We start from the raw sequence: 21,018 nt of genomic DNA on the forward strand, positions 1-21,018 counted from the left end.
CCCCAGGTTCTAGTCCCGGTTACTCCTTATCCAGTCCAGCTCTCTGCTGTGGCCCGGGAAGCCAGTGGAGGATGGCCCAAGTGCTTGGGCCCTGCACCCGCATGGGAGAGCAGGAGGAAGCACCTGGCTCCTGGCTTCGGATCGGCGCAGCGCGCTGGCCATAGCAACCACTTGGGGGGTGAACCAACGGAAAAAGGAAGACCTTTCTCTCTGTCTCTCTCTCTCACTAACTCTGCCTGACCAAAAAAAAAAAAAAAAAAAAATAGTTTTCCTTAACTTTCAAGAGTAGAAACTGTAACTAAAAATGACTAGACTCTTCACTGGAGTCCTGACAGTTGAGGTTAATGACACCGGGTTCTAGTGTGAAAAGTACCAAAAGTTTGTGAAAAGTGGAATAAAATGATAATATTATTGGGGGCTGGTGCTGTGGCGTAGAAGGTTAAGCCTCCACCTATAGGGCCAGCATCCTATGTGGGCACCAATTCATATCCCTGCTGCTCCTCTTCTGATCCAGCTCCCTGCTATGGCCTGAGAAAGCAGTAGAAGATGGCCCAAGTGATTGGGCCCCCGCACCCAGGTTGGGGATCTGGAAGAATCTCCTGGCTTGTGGCTTCAGATAGGCGCAGCTCCAGCCATTGCGGCCATCTGGGGAGTGAATCAGCAGATGGAAGACCTCTCTCTCTGTCTCTCCCTCTCTCTGTAACTCTGCCTCTCAATTAATAATCTTTAAAAAAACAAAAGATATGATTATTATAATGCAACATATTTTGAAATGTATGCATTCATGGGGTGTTAAGAAAGTTCATGGAAGATGCCTATTATGAGAGTACTATTCATGGATTTTACAACATTTTGTACCAAAATAAACTTATCTTTTAACTTTATTTTTCCATGCACGTTTTAAAGTCCCATGTCCCCGTGACTTCCCTGTCTCCTTTCTTCCTTGGATCTCCCATCCCCTTCAGTACTTCACTGATGCTGGAGTCACTGGTCATCACCGGGTCAGCCCTGGCCTTTCACAGCATAGTTCCCCAATCTCATTCTCACACTACAAACAATGACAAATCAGCTAGAGCCTTAATCTGTTGGCCTTGAAATGTAACTACTTTGCTTCGGATTTAAAATAATATAGGCTGGCATTGCATCATAGTAGGTATGAGGTTGATGGAAAATAAACACCAGTTTCTACAAAAAAGAAAAGAGAAAGCGCTGTGATCTGTGGTACGGCGCTGTAGTTGCTGTAACTGCCATGAACACAGGGCTCAGAGCAGGAGCACAGAAGAGTAGGATGAAAAGAATGGGCGCTGGCAGCCCGGGGAGCAGAGGTGAGCTTCTAAGTTGTTCCTGGAGAAGAATGTGGAATTTGGGCAAGGGTGGGGGGACTGAGTCAGGGCATGCATTTCAGAATGACCATAGGGCATTATGCTCATATTAACAGAGAACTATGTGTCGCTGGCATCAATAAGTGAACATCCTTTCCTGTGATTATCTGGAAACATCACAATTTTATATTATTTTATTTTTTAAAAATGTATTTATCGGCCGGCGCCGCGGCTCAATAGGCTAATCCTCCACCTAGCAGCGCTGGCACACCGGGTTCTAGTCCCGGTCCAGGCGCCAGATTCTGTCCCGGTTGCCCCTCTTCCAGGCCAGCTCTCTGCTGTGGCCAGGGAGTGCACTGGAGGATGGCCCAAGTCCTTGGGCCCTGCACCCCATGGGAGACCAGGAGAAGCACCTGGCTCCTGGCTTCAGATCAGCGCAGTGCGCCGGCTGCAGCGCGCCGGCCGTGGCGGCCATTGGAGGGTGAACCAATGGCAAAAGGAAGACCTTTCTCTCTGTCTCTCTCTCTCACTATCCACTCTGCCTGTCAAAAAAAAAAAAAATGTATTTATCTTTATTTGAAAGACAGGGTTACAGAGAGGGAGGAAGGGAGACACACTCACCCCCCACCCCCCACCCCACACACAGAGAGAGAGAGAGGTATGTACAGCCAATATAGGGCAGAGATTTTTGTCAGTTCCCACATCCCAAGTGCCTAGAAGAGCACTCAATAAATACTGAATGGATGAATGAATGAATGGTGAATTAATGACACCGTCCACACTGTGGCAGAAATCACTAATCGTCAAGTCAGTCTAATTTTCCCTGGAGTCATCACTAAACTACATGTAAAAGTTTGCTAGAGTTCCCATAACAAGATACCTCCAACTGTGAGTCTTAAACAACAGAAATTTATTTCCTCATAGTTTAGAATATCAGAAGTGTCTCCTGGGGCCAGCGCTGTGGCATAGCGGGAAACTCTGACTTTCAAATAAATAAATAAATCTTTTTTAAAAAATGTAACTCTCACAATATTATACAAAAACCAGGTGAAAGAAGTGGATTGTTTTGAGGTTGCATTTGGTGTACTGGCTAAGAAGCTACTTGGGACACTCACATTTCCTGTTTTATCTGGAGACCGTGAAGAGCAGCTTACGACCACTCAGGGGTTGTTCCTACCCACTGGATGGCCTGAGCAGTGGGCGCTGCAGCCCAGGCTTCAGGGGGTGGGCTGAGCACTGCAGGCTTCAGTGGGGGAGTGCTGAATGGGCACAGAGGGCACCTGCACGCCTTCCGACCAGTCGGCAACCTCAGGCAGGGAACTCAGGCACTGGGGCTGTCCATTCACCCTGAAACTCCTCCTTGGTCACAGCTTTTTCAACAGCAGCCTGCTCTTCTTTCCTTTTTTTTTTTTCTTCCTTTTCTTTTCTTTCTTTCTTTCTTTCTTTCTTTCTTTCTTTCTTTCTTTCTTTCTTTCTTTCTTTCTTTCTTTTTTTTTTTTTTTTCCAGTCTCTTCAGGATCTCTATAGAAGTAGAGATCAGGCATGACCTCCCAGGGGTGTTCATGGGAGATATGCACAGAACCTCCCGGGCCGGCATCCACCACATCAGACCCACTGAGTGGGCTCCCTTGCTGCTGCAAGGGTTGTTAATGTCCATATAGCACAGAGAATCTGTGCTACGCAGAGCCATGGTAGGCAGGTTCACATAAGACGCCTCTGTGAGAGGCTGATGGTCAGCCCTGGGATCAGGAGCCACCAGAAGCCGTGGTTCCCAGAAGGCTGCCTGAATCTGGTTAGTGAAGGTTCCAGGTGTGAAGCGGCCACAATAGGAGTAGCTCCAGTGGCAGCAGCACAGCCCTCTGGCTGGTGTTTCTGGAGGACACCACACTGACATCAGCAGGCTTTTCAATGGCCACAATGGCACGAGCTGCCAACAGAAGCTTCTCCCAGGTCCTCTTCAGATTGATGATGTAGATGCCACCACTTTTCCTTTTGTAGATGTACTGTTCCATCTGGAAGTCAAGGTTGGTGCCACGTAGGTGGGTTCCTGCTGCAAGGAACTTGAGGACATCCTCCTCCTTCATTTGCAGGACATCAAGGGCTCCAGACATTGTGACAGCTTCCCTTTAAGTTAAGCCAGGAATCAGGAACAATGCTGTTTGGATCCCTCGCCAGGTACTTTCTTGTTGGTATATGTGTAGGTGAAACCTGATTGCTCATCTCTGTTCCCTGTACCTTCCACATAGTAGTTGCTCAATAATATCTGTTGACACTGAACAATACTACTTTACTTCATTTTCCTGATCTCTAAGATTAGGGTAATAAAAATTTTTTGCTTAAGGATTTCTTGAGGTCGGATTAATTATTTAATTTTAAAATGTAACTCTCACATTATTAATACAAAAGCCAGGTGAAAGAAGTGGATTGTTTTGAGGTTGGCATTTGGCAGACTAGTTAAGCAGCTGCTTGGGACACTCACATTTCATATTACAATGCCTTCCAATTCCGGTTCCAGCTTCCCACTAACACACAACCTGGGAGGTAGTGGGTGATGGTTCAAGTAGTTAAGTCCTTGCCACCTGCATGAGATACCCAGATTGGCTTTCAGGCTCCTGACTTTGGCTTGGCCCAGCTCTGGCTGTGCTGGGCATTTGGGTAGTAAACTAGTAGATAATAGGCCTCTGATTGTCAAATAAAAACTTTTTTTAATGGAAAAACGTTTCTTTTAATAATCCACAAATGGAGACTTCTATTAATTGGAAGAGTCAACGATATAAAAAAAGATAAAAATAATGAAAGTTACTTAATGAAAGCCACTGAATACTCAAAGAGGTCTAAGAAACCTCAGCATAACCACCTACAGGTTTAATTGGTACCAGGCACTTATACCCTGTGCTAACTTTCAAGAAAGTTACAATCCAGATGTGCTATCAGGACACGTGCTGATAAATAAATGCAAGATCATGCTTCCTGTGCACCAGTGAACGATAAAGAACAATTCCAACAGCACGAGTGCTGCTGCTGCTTCTTTGAGAACCAGAAGAACCCACTTGTGTCTGGCTACACTGAAAGGCACAAAATCAGCCAATAAAATGACATGTTGAAAGAGCCACCATGAAACTACAGCACTTTCATCCTGAAGTATCCCTATTTAATGGATGTTTGTACATCAAGTATGTTGCCACTAACAATAATCCACCAGAAAATGTAAGCTACCCTCTAATTTGAAAAAGTAAACCTGCTCTTGAGGATGGCGTATTCAACTGAAAATGTAATAAAGTCACCCACCCTCTCCAGCTCCTCACCAACCCCAGCGCTGGCCTCTGTTAGCAATTTAGTTCTCTTATACAGCCTCTGGAGTTAGCGCCTGTCTCCCATGAAGCTGCTAACCCCTCTCTCCTCTCCCAAAAGACTATGAATTTTCTCTGCAACCTCTGCCTATTTGCTAGTGGATTCCACTATTTACTGACCTTGAGTTAAACTAAACCATATCCTATTTTGGGCCACAGATAAACCAGGAGGGAAAGTAGAACTCACAGCACATACCATAAGGATTTTTGGCATGTAACCACACTCACAGTGTCAGTGGGAACAGTACTCCAGAGAAAAAGCTGCCTGGTAGGTCACCTGCACACTGTACTCCCTGCTCTTTCACTTAAACAGGAGATATTTCCCTAAATTGGTATGGCCTCCTATTCTGGATAATAATAACAACAAATTAGAAGCAGCCTATAATTAAATCAACCCCAGGCTCCAGACACTGAGCATTTTAAAACAAAAGGTTTCTACCATGTTGATGTGGTGCTTCAAGAGTGGGAATCTTACCTTTTGTGGTTTTTTTGGCACTCAGAAAAGTGTAGGTGTTCGACAAATATCAAGTTAGGTCATGGTTTTTGGCTACTTAAATACTAAAACTAATCTCGGCATGATTGGAAGAAAGCCGGCAATGCCAAACAAGCAGAGCAGGTCTTTATTTTCTGCTTCCTTTGCTGATGTAAAGCTGTGACCTGGAAAGTTTGTTCAGCTTGCTGAGTCCTTTATTCCAGTCAAAGCCAATGCTCAAGGAAGTGACACTCATTTTACCCAACTTGGAGTCTTTCTTTTTTTTTTTTTTTTAAGATATATTTATTTATTTGAGAGACAGAGTTACCAGCAGAGAGAAGGAGAGACATAAGAGGTCTTCAATCTGCTAGTTCACTCTCCAAACGGCTGCAGTGCCCAGAGCTGAGCTGATCAGAAGCCAGGAGCCAGGAGCTTCTTCTGGGTCTCCCATGTGGGTGCAGGGGCCCAAGCACCTGGGCCATCATCCACTGCTTTCCCAAGCCATAGCAGAAAGCTGAATCAGAAGTGAAGCAGGATGCCAGTGCCACAGGCAGAGGCTTAACCTACTACACCATAGCACCCACCCCCAATTTGGAGTCTTTCATCCAGAATCATGGGATGGGAGAATTTATTATTCTGTTTTAGGTCACTCTTCTCAAATTTTAGTGTGCATATAAATCAGGTGGGAATTTTGTTAAAATACACATTCTGATTTTAGAAGGTTTGGGATTGTGCTCCAGGGTCTGCATTTCAAACCAATTCCATGGGTTGCAGTGTTTCTGAGAAGCAAAAATCTGGCTAATTCCTTCATTTCACATATGAAATCCAGAGATGGGAAAAGGCTTAGTGATTTTACAATTGTTTCAATTTTTTATTTTTAGTATAATTTTAAAATAGCATAAATTTGGAGCAGGGACTGATTTCTGGTAGATGAGGAAAAACCTGTGAAATTTCACAAAATTCTCAGTTTTGTTTTTTGTTTGCTGTCTGTGGTCTGACCACATGGTAACAGTGTGTGCTGGATTAGTTGTTATTGGAGGATCACTTTAGCCTACAATAACTTGCCCTGATCACAATCAACTCACAGGCTCGTTGTATTCCCACGGAGGCATGGCAGTGTACTGAATGTCTGGTCAGGATCCACTCATTCTTTCTCATTCAGTCACCTTTTGTTTTTTTCAGTCTTACTTCTACATTTTAGCTGAGTTAAACAATTCCAAAGATTCTGGTTATGTTCAGCAGGGCACTGTTCAACCCGAGGCTAGATTATTCCATCAGCTCCCTCCATCTCCTCACTAGGAAGGAAGCTCTAGATAAGAGGAGAAACACAGGATGTCTTTCTCTACTTATGACACAGTAACTTAAAAACTCCAAACTCGGAATACCCTTGAGAATTAATTCAGTTCTCTGAGCTCTTGGGAGAATTCTGCCAATCTTCTTTACCATTTTAATAGAGTTTTGGAACTTTTAATAGTAACATTAAGAAATACTTAAAAATATATGCACTAACTATATAGATCTCTGAAGTCGCTATTCCTCTGAGAAATCAAAGTAGTGAATCACTAGAAAATTTCCAAAAACGTGAAGGTGCTTCTCCCCTAGAGCTAGTCCTTACCCAGAACAATCTTGAATAAGCTGCCTGATCTGATCTCTTCACTGGGTGCGGGGAAGGAGAAGACAGAATGAAACTTAAGGTTAGTAGCTCTTTATTTTAAAAGTGAACTATGTAAATGCACAAAGAACATCAAGAAATGTCTGTCACATATCTACTAGACACAAGATTCTACATTCCACATCATACACTGTAAAATCCAAGTATTGTCCCTGAGCCTAGTTGGGACAATCTACTTAGGACATGTGCAAATACAGCTATGACAAATCAAATAACAATTATGATTATATAACAATCCAAAGCAATAGAGCAATAGAGAAGAAATTGTTCTTTTTGTGGAAGAGCAAGTAAGATCTATAAAAATTTAGAGAAAGGAGTAATTATGTACAAGTAGGGTGGAGGATTTTTTTTTTTTTTTTTTTTTTTTTGTAAATCACTGATAGCACTTATCTCAGAGATAAGTGTGGTATGAAACAGAAGCAGTTGTCTTTCATCTGGAAAGAAATTTTATCAGAACTAACTGAAAAATGGTTTATCAAAGATTAACTGAAAAAGTCTTGTTAATTTGTAATAGACTGTAATTTCAAAGAGAGCATGGGCCCTCTCACACTTTTACATGGGACAAGCCAAGGGTATTTAGCCTTTCTACATGTGCTTTTTCTCCGTGGAAAATGAGGTTGATAATCTCCATTCCTAGACCTATTTTGGCCAGAGATAATAAAATTTTGGGGCCCTAGCCCCCACTGCCCTGGAAACTTTTGGTTTGAAAAACTCACTAGATTGTTAGTTTCATATACAAAGCTTCTCCAGCACCCAGCATAGTTTATGTCATTTGGTATTTGTTGGCTGACATTAGGAATCTCTAACCAACTTTTCATTCATTGAACACATTTTTTGGGGGGATTTCCTATGTCAAAGTCTAGACAAAGGCTAGACATGGAGGCTGGAAACAGAAACCTTGCCTTCAAGGAGCTCACAGTAACAGGCCTGTGTCAACGTCTATTTAAGAACATGAAGCCGGCGCTGTGGCTCACTAGGCTAATCCTCCGCCTTGCGGCGCCAGCACACCGGGTTCCAGTCCCGGTTGGGGCGCCAGATTCTGTCCTGGTTGCCCCTCTTCCAGGCCAGCTCTCTGCTGTGGCCAGGGAGTGCAGTGGAGGATGGCCCAAGTGCCTGGGCCCTGGACCCCATGGGAGACCAGGAGAAGTACCTGGCTCCTGCCTTCGGATCAGTGAGGTGCGCCGACCGCAGCGCGCCGGCCGTGGCGGCCATTGGAGGGTGAACCAATGGCAAAAGGAAGACCTTTCTCTCTGTCTCTCTCTCTCACTGTCCACTCTGCCTGTCAAAAACAAACAAACAAACCAAAAAAACATGTGATAAAGTCAATGAAATTCAGTGGGGGAAAGAATAGCTTTGTTGGTGATGGTTTTTTAAAAATGATGTTGGGAGCAGTTTGGCCTGGCGGGTAAGATGCCAGTTAGGACAGCCGTGACCCACACTGGAGAGCCTGAGTTTGACTCCTGGTTCTGGCTCCTTATTCCAGCTTCCTGCTAACGCTCTAGGAGACGGCAGTGATGGTTTCTGCCATCCACTTGAGAGACCTGGGTAATGCTGGGGCTCCTGGCTTGCAAACATTTGGAGAATGAACTAGAGTGCAAGGTCTTTTTCTCTCTCTCTCTATTCCTCTCTTGCTGCTTCCCTAATAAATGAATAAAAATTAAAATAAAATAAAAACTGATGTTGAGACAATTGGATATGCACATGAAAGTTGGACTCCTTAAGCTACTTATGAAAATTAACTCAAAATGGCCGGCGCTGCGGCTCACTAGGCTAATCCTCCGCCTTGCGGCGCCGGCACACCGGGTTCTAGTCCCAGTCGGGGCGCCGGATTCTGTCCCAGTTGCCCCTCTTCCAGGCCAGCTCTCTGCTGTGGCCCGGGAGTGCAGTGGAGAATGGCCCAAGTACTTGGGCCCTGCACCCCATGGGAGACCAGGAGAAGCGCCTGGCTCCTGCCTTCGGATCAGCGCGGTGTGCCGGCCGCAGCGCGCCAGCCATGGCGGCCATTGGAGGGTGAACCAATGGCAAAGGAAGACCTTTCTCTCTGTCTCTCTCTTTCTCACTGTCCACTCTGCCTGTCAAAAAAAAAAAAATTAACTCAAAATGGTCAAAGGCTTAAATGTAAGAGCTAAAATTACAAAACCCTTAGAAGAAAACATAGTAGTAAGTCTTTGTGACCTTGAATTAGGTAATGGTTTCTTGGATATGACACCAAAAACATAAATAACAAAAGAGAAGATAAATAAAATCAATGAGACTTCATAAAAATTTAAAAAGTTACTGATGCAGGTGAGAGAAGGAATCAGGAAGGGATAAGGAGCTAAGGATTGCCAATACCCAAACAATGTGTACCACCCAATTCCTATCATTGTCCATGCTGATTGAACATGGTAGAAGACTCAGCAAACATGCTTTATCATGTGGCTAAGCCTCACTTTCCATCATTCTCCAGATGCCATGACACCTTATGGAGACCACCACTGCACTGCAGCCCCACTCCACATCCTATCTCCTTTGGAACTTTGGTTGGGCCCTTCCCTGAACACCACCCCTACACTGTAAAAGGAGCTCCAGCCTGGGTGGAAGAACTTTTCTCTCTTGATGTTGCCGGCACCTCATGTCTGTGTGCACTATCCCTTTGTCTTTCCTCAAATCCTGCTTTTCTGCTCTACCTGCATTTCCCAATTGTATTCTTACATATAGGAAGACAAGAACTTAGTAAGTTTAGATAGGGGTCTCACCAAGCCCAGCCAAGGCTCTCTATCCCCACAACACAGGTAACCGTCCTTAGCTCCTTATCCCTGCCTCACCCACATCATTCACCCCTCAGAAGTCCATAAAGAAGTCCCTTTGTCTTTATGGGAAGTTGAGAGAAAGAGATCTGTCTTCTATAACTTCTTCATGCTGAGTCAAGGCATTGCCTCTGTGCAACTAGGGAATGAAAATCCCTTGCTAGCTGATCTAGAGATTTTATGTGAGGAGCTGCAGGGTTGCCACCAGTCACTGGCAATAGCAGGAACTCCCTGCTTGACCACTATTTTTGTATAGAACTGTTGAATTCTGGTAAAGATCATTTTGGCAGTTAGAATGTGTATACTTAACCAAAAAGAAAGAACAAGGGTTGGAACAACGTCAGAAAGGGAGAGCACTTTTTACTGCTTCCCAGATGGTGGAAGAGTAAGAGCTTCCTTACCAAACTCCTGTAGCCACTTGGCTTGCTTTGGATATTTTTTTCTATGGGCCCATTGTTACTAATGTAAGCACAGCCAGTTTTATTAGTCACTGTACATATTCCACTTTGTTCTGCCAATAGGTAACCTAAGGGTAGTTTATTGTCCATAACTACTTTAGCTAGTGAATCTATAGCATGTGTAGTCACTGTAGGGCCTGTAGTCACTGTAGAGCCTGGCCAGTGGTCTGGGATAAGTCATTCAAGGAAGTAGACTGGCTTCTTAAAGCAAGTTCATGGGATGTAGTCAGATTTCCTCCTATCAAGGTAGAAAAGTTTATGGGGGGGGGGATTCCTGCCAATAGCAGTTTCCTAAGAGAAATATGAAAAAAAGTAAAAAAAAAAAAACACATCAGTTGCAAGTGCAACAAGTGTAATACTTATCTTCTTGCTTTTTGGAAATGTACTTAAGATCTCCAGTTGACTCACAAGGGTAAGTAGGATTACCCTCTGGGTATACCTATGAAGACTCAAAACATAGAAGTGTAATTCATTTTTTAAAGAATTTAATTGAAAGCGTTACAGAAGGAGAAGGAGAGTGAAAGGGCGGGGGCGGGGGGAGAGAGAATCTTCCATCTGTTGGTTCATTCCCAACATGACTGCCATGGCCAGGGCCGGGCCAGGCTGAAGACAGGAGCCATGAACTTCTTCCAGGTCTCCCACATCAGTGTAGGTGCCCAAGCAGTTGGGCCATCCTCTGCTGTTTTCCCAGGTACATTAGCAGGGAGCTAGATCAGAAGTGAAGCAGTTGGGACTCAAACCAGCTCCCATATGGGGTGCTAGCATCACAGAAGGAGGCTTAACCTGGTACACCACAACACTGGCCCCAAAATCTTTTCTTAAGATATATTTATTTATTTGAAGGACAGAGTGACATGCAGAGAGAGAGAGAGAAAGAGACATTGAGAGAAAGAGATCTTCCATCTGCTGATTGACTCCCCAAATGGCTATAATGGCCTAGGTTGGGCCAGGCAAAAGCCAGGAGCCAGAAACTCCATCCTGGTGTCCTATGTGAGTGACAGAGGCCCAAGTACTTGGGGCATCTTCTGCTCCTTTTTCAGGTGCATTATCAGGGAGCTGGATTAGAAGTGGAGCAGCTAGGACTTGAACCTGTGCTCTGATATGGATTTTGGTGTCACAAGCAGCTGCTTATTCCACTGCTCCACAATGTCAGCCCCAGAAGCTTAATTCTTGACAAGTTCACCCAGCTAGAAATCCCTATCTAGGCATGCCTTAATCCAAAACTTGAGGATCAATGCTACTTCAGACCAGCAGAGACCATCCAAGGTGGGACCTGTCTTGGTACTTGTTAGCTTGAGATAAGTGCCCAAGGAGGATAGTAAATACCTGCTAAGTAAAGAATTTGGGCACTCTGGCATTACCAAAAACTGGTGGAAGATGAGGATATCTGGCAAACCACGGATTGAGGCTTGCCATCATGATGTCCATGATGACCCAGCTCTTTGAGGATAGGGGTCCTATGTTTGAATTCAGTACAGAGCAAGTGCCTCCTGTATCAATTTTAAAAAATCAATATTTTCACCTATGACATCCAAGGTCACTCATGGCTCCATAAGTGAGATGTTTATATGGGTTATGAGAGCCCTGAGTTTCAGGGCCCATCAATCCTTAGCAAAATGTGTTATATACATCTTGAATAGTATTCAGCTATAAAAAGGAAATAAATACTGAAATACATTACAATGAGCATGAAACTCAAGGAATCTACTATCTCTATGGATTTCTTGTTTTGGACATTTAATATATATATAATATATATGCATTATGTGGCTTTTAGAGTGGTTAAGTAACTTCATTTTATTTTTTATTTTTTTTAATTTTTTAACAGGCAGAGTGGACAGTGAGAGAGAGAGACAGAGAGAAAGGTCTTCCTTTGCCGTTGGTTCACCCTCCAATGGCCGCTGCGGCCGGTGCACTGCGGCTGGCGCACTGCGCTGATCCGATGGCAGGAGCCAGGTACTTATCCTGGTCTCCCATGGGGTGCAGGGCCCAAGCACTTGGGCCATCCTCCACTGCACTCCCTGGCCACAGCAGAGAGCTTGCCTGGAAGAGGGGCAACTGGGACAGAATCCGGCGCCCTGACCGGGACTAGAACCCGGTGTGCTGGCGCCGCAAGGTGGAGGATTAGCCTAGTGAGCCACGGTGCCGGCCAGTTAACTTCATTTTTAAGACATTTTTGAAAGTTGTTTTTTAAAAATATTTATTTGAAAGGTTGGGTGACAGAAAGGGAGAGAGAGAGAGAGAGAGAGAATCTTCTACCCTCTGGTCATTCCCCAAATGGCTGCAACAGCTAGGGCTGGGCCAGGCTGAAGTCGGGAGCCTGGAGCTCCACCCAGGTCTGCCACATGGGTGTCATGAGCCCACATACTTGGGCCATCCTTTGCTGCCTTTCCAGGCATCAGCAAGCAGCTGGACTATAAGTGGAGCAGCCAGGACTCAAACCAGCACTCTGCTTTGGGATGCAGATGTTGCAGGCAGCAGTGCCCCACAATGCTGGCTCCCAAGTAACTTCATTTATTCAACGTGTTATTGAGCACTTAATGCTTTAAGAACTAGGAATACAGAAGTCAACAAGGCATGGAGTTTACAAGCTGAAAGGTGATGGGAATAAGAGGTAAGTAAACAAATATCTGTATAACATAAGATCTGCTGCACTGAAATACCAAGAAAAAACATTAGTGGGATAAGAGGGGGAAAAAAGTGAGAGGGCCTTGTTTGGTTAGGTGGTCAGGGAGAACTTTTTGAGGAGAAGATGTCTGAACAGAGGCCCCAGTCAAGTAAGAAAGTGAGATTGGTGGGAAAGACATTCCCAGCTGGGGGAGGAGCCAATGGAGGAGGAGTTAGGAGGAGGAGCCACAAGGAGGAGGAGAAAAGGAGGCCAGTGTGGCTGGGACAGATAGAGCAAGAGAAAAGCCACACAGGCCCAGGTGACGTTTCCGGGCTTCATGCCAAGTGTGATCGGGAGCCACTGGAAGATTTGAGCAGGACAGCAACACGATCTGCTTTACATTTGCTACTGAGGTTGCTGCGTGGGAACATACCGTAGGACAGGGGTAGGGAATCTTCTTTCTGCCAAGGGCCATTTGGGTATTTATATTCCCGGGCCATACAGAATTATTAACCTAAAAGTTAGCCTCCTACAGATTTATTGAATTTTGAGTCCTGCCTGCAGTTGCGTTGGCAGGACCAGACCCCATTATTTCATTGCCCTCATCTGGTCCATGAGCCAGATGTTCCCCATCCCTGCGGGAGAGTAGCAAGAACTGAACCAGGGTGACCTGTCCAGATCCTAATGCTGCGGTCCAGGCGAGAGAGCACAGTAGCTTCAACCAGGCTGATGACAGTGAAGGAGGTGTCAGATTTGATTTGTATTTTGATGATGTCATGTGTGTTCACAGTGGTGTGGCCAGAGCTGAGGTTATATTTTGAAGGTGGAGCTGATAGGACAGCAAGGCATCATTGAGAAGCAAGTGGCAGAACCAGGATTTAAATCTCAGTTTGTCTTGATTCTAAAGTCCTACTAATAATTCTTCCAGGCTCTCAACACTAAGCATAAAAACAGAATGGCAGGGCCAGCGCTGTGGTGTAGTAGGTAAAGCTGCCACCTGTGTTGCCAGCATCCCATATGAGCATTGGTTCAAGTCCTGCTGCTCCACTTCCAATCCAGCTCCCTGCTAATGCACCTGGGAAAGCAATAGAATATGGACCAAGTCCTTGGTCCCCTGCCACCCGCATGGGAGACCTGGTTCTTGAAACTTCTTGCTTCTTGCTCTTGGCTTCAGATCAGGCTGGCTCCAGCCATTATGGCCATTTGTGGAGTGAACCACCAGATGCAAGATCTCTGTCTCTCCCTCTGTGTGTAACTCAGCCTTTTAAATAAACAAATACATCTCTCTTTCTTTTTAAAGATTTATTTATTTATTTGAAAAGCCAAGTCACAGAGAGGCAGAGGCAGAGCGAGAGAGAGTCTTCCATCTACTGGTTCAACCCCCAAATGGCTGCAACAGCCAGAGCTGGGCCGATCTGAAGCCAGGAGCTTCTTTCAGGTCTCCCATGCAGGTTCAGGGGTCTAAGGACTTAGGCTATCATCTACTGCTTTCCCAGGCCATAGCAGAGAGCTGGATCAGAAGTGGAGCAGGTGGGACTTGAACTGGTGCCCATATGGGATGCTGGCAATGCAGGCAGTGACTTTACCTGCCATGCCACAGCACCGGTCCCAAATAAATAAATTAAAAAAAAAAACAAACCAAGATTGGAAATGAGAATACACAGCATCTTCAGGTATTAACTGAGTACCTATACAATCGTAGTAAGCCTTGTGGCATTTGACAAAAAACTCTGGACTGGATGGATAGAATGTCAGAGTTCAAACTGCTCCTGTCATAGAATCATCCTCAGCATGGGTCACATGAGTTCTAAGGTAATTTCTAGCTTTAATGTGCAGGGTTTCCATTATATGGCACAGATACAAGGTACTGTGTACAGTACCGCCCACAGTTTTACAAGGGAAGATAGGACTGATAAGCATATGATTAACATGCTGATGATTGCAAGAGTAGGTGAGAGGTGGCTGAACTAGAGGTTATGTTTTTGGTTTCAATGTTATTTGGTTTTAGCATACTACTTTCAAGGAAAAGAGAAAGTGGTCATTTAATTTATAGGATATATTGATTTTTAAAGATTTATTTATTTGAGAGAGAGAGAGAGAAAGAGGAATGCTCCCATTTGCTGGTTCACTCCCTAAATGCCTGCACCTGTGGGGGCTGAAATCAGGAGCCCATAACTCAATTCAGGTGGCAAAACATAATTCCTTGAACCATCACTGCTGCTTCTCAGGGGTCCACATTAGCAGGAAGCTGGAGTCAGGAGCCAGAGGTGGGTATCCAACCCAGAGACTCCAATCTGAGAGACATACGACTCAGTCATCTAAACTGCTAGGTCATATGTATGCCTGCTTGTCTACTTTCCTCTCTCCCCTCCTTCCTTCCCATAGGGGTGCAGGGCCCAAGTACTTGCGCCATCCTTTACTGCACTCCCTGGCCACAGCAGAGAGCTAGCCTGGAAGAGGGGCAACTGGGACAGAATCCGGCGCCCCGACAGGGACTAGAACCCTGTATGCCGGCACCGCAAGGAGGAGGATTAGCCTAGTGAGCCGTGGCGCCGGCCCAGCTTCACTCCTTATCCGGCTTCCTGCTAATGGAAGCTTGGGAGGCATCAGGTGGTGGCTCAAGTATCTGGGTCCCTACCGCTTGCAGGGAGCACAAAAACAGCTATAGGAACCTACAGATGAATAGGGTGGTTCTGTTCCTACAAGGCTATACTTATAATTTACATATAATTTTATATGCAATAATATTATTCTCTATTCAATTTTTTCCCCACCATTGGAAAATGTAAAAGCCATTCTTAGCTTATGCACTGTTCAAATATATGTTGCAGGCTGGGTTTAGCCTCTGGGCTATAGTTTGCCAACCCCTGATCTAGAATTCAGACTCATGCTCTCCATCCAACCTTCTGTAATGACAGAAATGTTCCACATCTGCCACGTGCAGCTAGTGAGTGCTTGAATGTGACCAGCGCAACGGAGGAACTAAAATGGTGGCCCTTTTTCTTTCTTTCCTTTTTTTTTTTTTTTTTGGAAGATTTATTTATTTGAAAGTCACAGTTACAGAAGAGGGGGAGAGACAGAGACAGAGACAGAGATAGAGACAGAGATCTTTCATCTGCTGGTTTATTCCCCAGATTACCACAGCTGCCAGTGCTGGTCTCCTGTGTGAATGGCAGAGGACCAAACACCTGGGTCATCTGCTGCTTTTCTCAGCCATTAGCAGGAAACTGGATCAGAAGTGGAGCAGCCAGGACACGAACTGGTGCCCATATGGGATGCTGGCATCACAGGCAGCAGCTTTACCAGCTGAACCACAATGTTGAACCACCCCTTATTGTTTCTCTAAGGATTAATACATACTGGTTTCCTTGTCTCCAATTTGAGTTCCTCCATTCTATTCTTCACAAAACTAAAGGAATTTTTCTTTTCTTTCTTTCCTTCCTTCCCTTTTCCCCTTCCTTCCTTTCTCTCTTTAAGATTTTATTTACTTATTAATTTAATTTTTAAGATTTATTTATTTGAAAGGCAGTTACAGAAAGAGGGAGAGACAGAGAGAGAGAGGTCTTTCACCTGCTGGTTCACTCCCCAAATGGCCACGACTGCTGGAGCTGCGCTGATCTGAAGCCAGGAGCCAGGAACTTCTTCCGAGTCTCCCACGTGGGTACAGGGGCCCAAGCACCTGGGCCATCTTCCACAGCTTTCCCAGTGCATTAGCAGGGTGTGGGATTGGAAGAGGAGCAGCTGGGACTCAACGGTGCCCATATGTTTTCCGGGTTAACCTACTACGCCATAGTGCTGGCCCCTTATTTACTCATTTAAAAGGCAGAATGAAAGAGAGAGAGAGAGAGAGAGAAGAGACAGAGATATTTCACCCACCAGTTCACCCCTCAAATGCACACAAGGGTCAGAGTTTGTCCAGGTTGAAGCCAGGAGTTTGGAACTCCATCCGGGTCTCCCACGTGGGTGGCAAGAGGCCAAGCACTTGGGCCATCTTCTGCGGCTTTCCTAGGTGCATTAGAGTGGAGCTGGATTGGAAACAGAGCAGCCAGGACTTGAGTCAGCACTCTGATAAGGGATGTCTGAGTCGCAAGTAGTGGCTTAACAAATGTGCCACATGGGTTCCCATCCCCACCCCCCATTTAAAAAAATTGCTTATTTGAAAGGCAGATAGATCACTGCCCCCCCCCCCCGGGATTTTCTAAAATCAAATAGGACACTAGCACTTTCCCAAGGTAACAAATGTGCCACATGGGTTCCCATCCCCACCCCCCATTTAAAAAAATTGCTTATTTGAAAGGCAGATAGATCACTGCCCCCCCCCCCCCGGGATTTTCTAAAATCAAATAGGACACTAGCACTTTCCCAAGGTAACAAATGTGCCACATGGGTTCCCATCCCCACCCCCCATTTAAAAAAATTGCTTATTTGAAAGGCAGATAGATCACTGCCCCCCCCCCCCCCGGGGATTTTCTAAAATCAAATAGGACACTAACACTTTCCCAAGGTAACAGTTCCTGAACAACGTTCGACCTGCTAGTACGCCACATAAATCTTTTCCTTAGGGAATGACAGACACCTGTTTGATAAGTAGTAAGTTCTAGAGAGTAGCACTTCATTGTACTTTGATGTTTTGCACAGTGGCTTGCTGAATGAAGCAATGAAGAAAACCTGGCTTTGGAGATGAAATGCTTCTATTGGAATCCCACTTCCCGTGCATGCCAGCAGTCAGCACAGGCACTTAATTACCTTGAGCCTCACTAGACTTCTGTACTGAATGGGAATGATAACCAAATCACAGAGCTGTCGTGAAGATCGACAGGAGTCTTGCGGAAACCCCTTGCACTTAAGACTATACATGGCTTAGCTGTTGTGATAATAAATACTGAGTTTTGAAATGTCTCTCAAAGCAGTATGATCTGATTTTATCTAACATATATTCTTGTTGTCAAAGCACTCTGCCCAAGGTGACAATAGAGATTTCAGGTCTTAGATGTTCCAGGGAAAGGGGGATGAAAAAGAACAATTTTGGCCTGTTTATTGCAAACACTTTTTTGAATTTATGCATTTTTCCATCTTTGGGTTGGAGACTGTGTTTTCTTCACTTTTGCTTTTCTAAACAAAATAGTTTCAACAATATAAATGGGCAGTTGATTCTTGGGAGTTCAATGACAAGGACATCATATGAACAAGTCAGAAAGAAAGAAAAAGTAGTATTTTGTTATTTTCAAGGATCCACAGGGACTTTTCAAAGGGGACTTTCTCAATGAGTTCTCAGAAATAGTGGGAAGGACATTGTCATCAGATAGGAAAATAAGGTTAGAAACTGCTAGGCGGGAAAAGGTTGGAAAGGAATAATCTAAGCTTTCAGCGGTAGTGATCTTTTTCCTTCCTTAGGCATTTCCCGAACACAGGATTCCTGAGATTAAGTCCACTTCTCATGAGATGACATTGCAATTTAGGGTGAACTGATATCAATACTTCATTAATCAGGCTTGAAGTCAGTGCGACTCCATTGTCTTATGAAATGCAAAAAGGGACAATGTTTATGATCAGCAAGCTTGTTTCTCTGAAGAGAAGATTTATTATTCCTTAATGTTTCCGAAGCACTTATTGGGTCTACTTCAGCACACTTATAATAGTGCATGCAAACATCTACAAAAGTCACACCATTCTCAATATTAGCATTTCTTTCCAGGGACTCACCTTTATTATGTTACAATTACATTTATTTTACTTAAAGTAGTTGGTATATGGCAACCTGGTGACCATTCTTGCTTGACCTTTACAGTATCACGTTTGGAGTTTCTACTAAGTGCTCCTTCAATTCATGCTGAAGACTCGAATGATATTCCTAGGACGGTCAGTATATTTCCTTAACTGCCTAGGATAACCGCTATGGTTTAAAAAGGCTGTGGACCCTGTTTTCATACAGAAGGTTAAATCCTGAGGCACTAAGAGGGTAGAAATTTAATTTAACTATGGTTTGGAGCCTAGTGGGAGGTCCTTAGGTCACGGGGATGGGGGGAGGTGGGGTGAGGGGGTGGGGTGTGTGTCTTCAGAAGGTAGTTCTCAAGAGAGGGTTGGTAAAAAGCCCTGTTGGTCCTTGACTCCCCCTCCTTTCTGTTTCCAAACAGTCTTTGCCAGCACCATCACCAGCTGGGTACCCTGATGGGGTCCAACCAGTGGGTTTGGGTTGATCTTGGACTGTGAACCTCCAAAAACATGAGAAGAAAAAACACCCCAAGCCCCCACACCAACCCTCTTCCCATCATAAGTAGCGTGTTTTCTGTATTTAGTTGTATTAATGAAAAGATGACTAATAATATAGTATTAACATGATTCAATAAGCACCCACTCACTTGGCTGCCTAACACTCCTCTTTGAGCCAGAGGGAAGAGCTAGCTGCTTGTTCAGACCCCCAAATTTCATTGCATCCAGGACACCAAGCCCTACAGCGGGAACTGCATTTTCTTTTCCTCTGAGACCTTAGCGGTCAATTCTCTCAGGTATATTCAAACTACTCTACAGTTTACAGAGGATTTGCTGTGTGGCAGAGGTCTTCAAAGTTTTAATTTAATCGTCTAAGACGAACTTTTTATGTCTTTGATACAGACCTTCCTTCCCAAGAGGAAGAAGATCCTGGGATAGACAAAGACAGGCGTTGGAGAAGATAGAGCCCCTGGTGATGTAAATTGGGCAAACCTAGACACTTCCCGCCGCGGCAAAGGCCCGAGTTGGGAGGGGGATGGAAGCCGCGGACTCCACGTGATCTCACGGGCCCGGGGCTGTGCCGACCCCGCCCCTCCGCTCGCCGCCGCCGGGGGGCGCATGCGCAGCCCGTGTTAGTGATGGAGGAGAGAAGATGGCGGAAGCGGAGTGAGTGACTTGCTGGTGACTGATGTCGTAACCGGCGGGGCGAGTGAGGGTAGCGACACATCTCCCGGGGGGAGAGCTCAGGGCTCTTTCGCGGGTACTGAGGGGAGAGGGAGACCCGAGAGCCACCTTATGGTGGACGAGCCCGCTTGGCCCGTGTCGAGGGGCGGGGGCGAAGTGTGAGGGTTCAGTTACCTTCCAGGCGGGAGAGCCCCTTCCGCCGTCTGGTCCCTGATCGGCAGGGCCCTGCGTGCAGGGTCACCCTTGGGACTCCAGCTGCTGGGGTCTTCCGGGGACCAAGCCCTTGTGGGCCCCGCAGGCGCTGTCATCGCTGCAAGCGGGCCCCGCAGACAGCCTTGCGCGCTCCGCGGAGGCTGGTAGGGCAGGGCGGGCACTGCCAGGCCTTCCTTGCTCTCCGCTCCTTCCCGCCCCAGCGCCACTCCTCTCTCTCCTCGGCTGCGGGAGAACCCGAGGCTGGGGGCTGCGCCCCGGCCTCCCGCGGGAGGCGTGCAGGCGGCGTCCCCGCGCGGGCCTGCTGAGGCTGAAGACAGCCCGAGGAGAGGTCTGCCTTCCCCCGGGCTCTCGCTGCGGCGTCCATGCCTCCCTGGAGGGCCACATTCCGGAGTGGCGGTCCGATGGCCTGGCTAGTTAGCGACTCCGAAACTTACCGGCGCCCGGGTAGGCCTCTGGTGCACCACTCCTGTCCTGTCCATCCTGCCGCCTGTAGTTTGCAGGTGTTAATGTGCATAGACCGTGGAGTTTGCGAGACTGTCCTTTTGTGCCAGGCCTCGACATGCAAAGCGATGGTGTGGCCAGTTCCACTCACCAGGTTTTAGACTTTAGAATTTGGATTCTCTGTGACCATTTTTGGTTAGTAACAGGGTCCGTTTGCCGTGGTGGTTGGCTTGAGGGTATGGTTGAACAGAACACTGTAAAAGCATGGCTTTTTGAGCTGAGTGGTACAGAAGTGGTGGCACTGGCGGTAGTTTGGTAAAAAGTTTGCGTTGTCTACCACTAATTCTGAATGGTGTTGAACACCTACCATGTGTTGCTTTGATCGGATGATTGGAAGGTCACTGGGAAGAAAATACCAGAGGCGCGTGAAAATGTGTGAGCCATTTACTCATCCAAAGAAGTTAGTGAGCGATCAGCTTTGCTTCCACGCTTTTCCTTTCACTTTTCCTCTTATTAAATAGAGGATTTTTTTTAACGTTTGGTTTCTCAGAGCACATAAATGCTGTTTGCATACATGATATAGAACAAAGAGCATTTGTATGTTAAAGTATTCCTGTGGGAATAGTGTATGGATACACAATTAGTGCCGGATTCTTTTTTTTTTTTTTTTTCATGAAATAGTAAGTGTTCCTGTTACATTTCTTGTCAGTGCTGCTAATAATGTGAGCAGTGTCAGATTTCATTTCTCAGAAGAAAAGACCGATAAGAAAAGGCAGATAAAACCAGTCAAATCTCTCTC

At 45.6% G+C, this 21,018-nt stretch overlaps 2 protein-coding genes across 29 annotated transcripts in view; one reads left to right on the forward strand and one right to left on the reverse strand.

The window, feature by feature from the left end:
- Positions 1 to 20,355, reverse strand: part of PRKCI (protein kinase C iota) — a 122,846-nt gene extending 102,491 nt beyond the window's left edge. Inside the window, exon 1 of the mRNA XM_051859127.2 lies at positions 20,213 to 20,355. Within this exon, the coding sequence (XP_051715087.1) occupies positions 20,213 to 20,292 (80 nt within the window). The 5' untranslated portion in view covers positions 20,293 to 20,355. The remainder of the gene's footprint in view (positions 1 to 20,212) is intronic.
- PHC3 (polyhomeotic homolog 3) overlaps positions 19,449 to 21,018 on the forward strand; it is a 105,816-nt gene continuing 104,246 nt past the window's right edge. For 11 of the 28 annotated variants that reach the window (XR_011388057.1, XR_011388058.1, XR_011388062.1 and 8 more), the window contains exon 1: positions 19,449 to 19,547. Coding sequence is in view for 15 of the 28 variants with exons in the window: in XM_008266473.4 (XP_008264695.1) it covers positions 19,534 to 19,547 (14 nt within the window). In the remaining 13 variants the exon portion in view is untranslated. Of the gene's footprint in view, positions 19,597 to 19,622; positions 20,223 to 20,448; positions 20,680 to 21,018 lie in introns of those variants that run through there. The other 17 variants (XR_007924597.2, XR_011388056.1, XR_011388061.1 and 14 more) reach the window with 4 other exon arrangements.

This window comes from Oryctolagus cuniculus, chromosome 4 (assembly GCF_964237555.1).
Source record: "Oryctolagus cuniculus chromosome 4, mOryCun1.1, whole genome shotgun sequence".
Taxonomy (NCBI): domain Eukaryota; kingdom Metazoa; phylum Chordata; class Mammalia; order Lagomorpha; family Leporidae; genus Oryctolagus; species Oryctolagus cuniculus.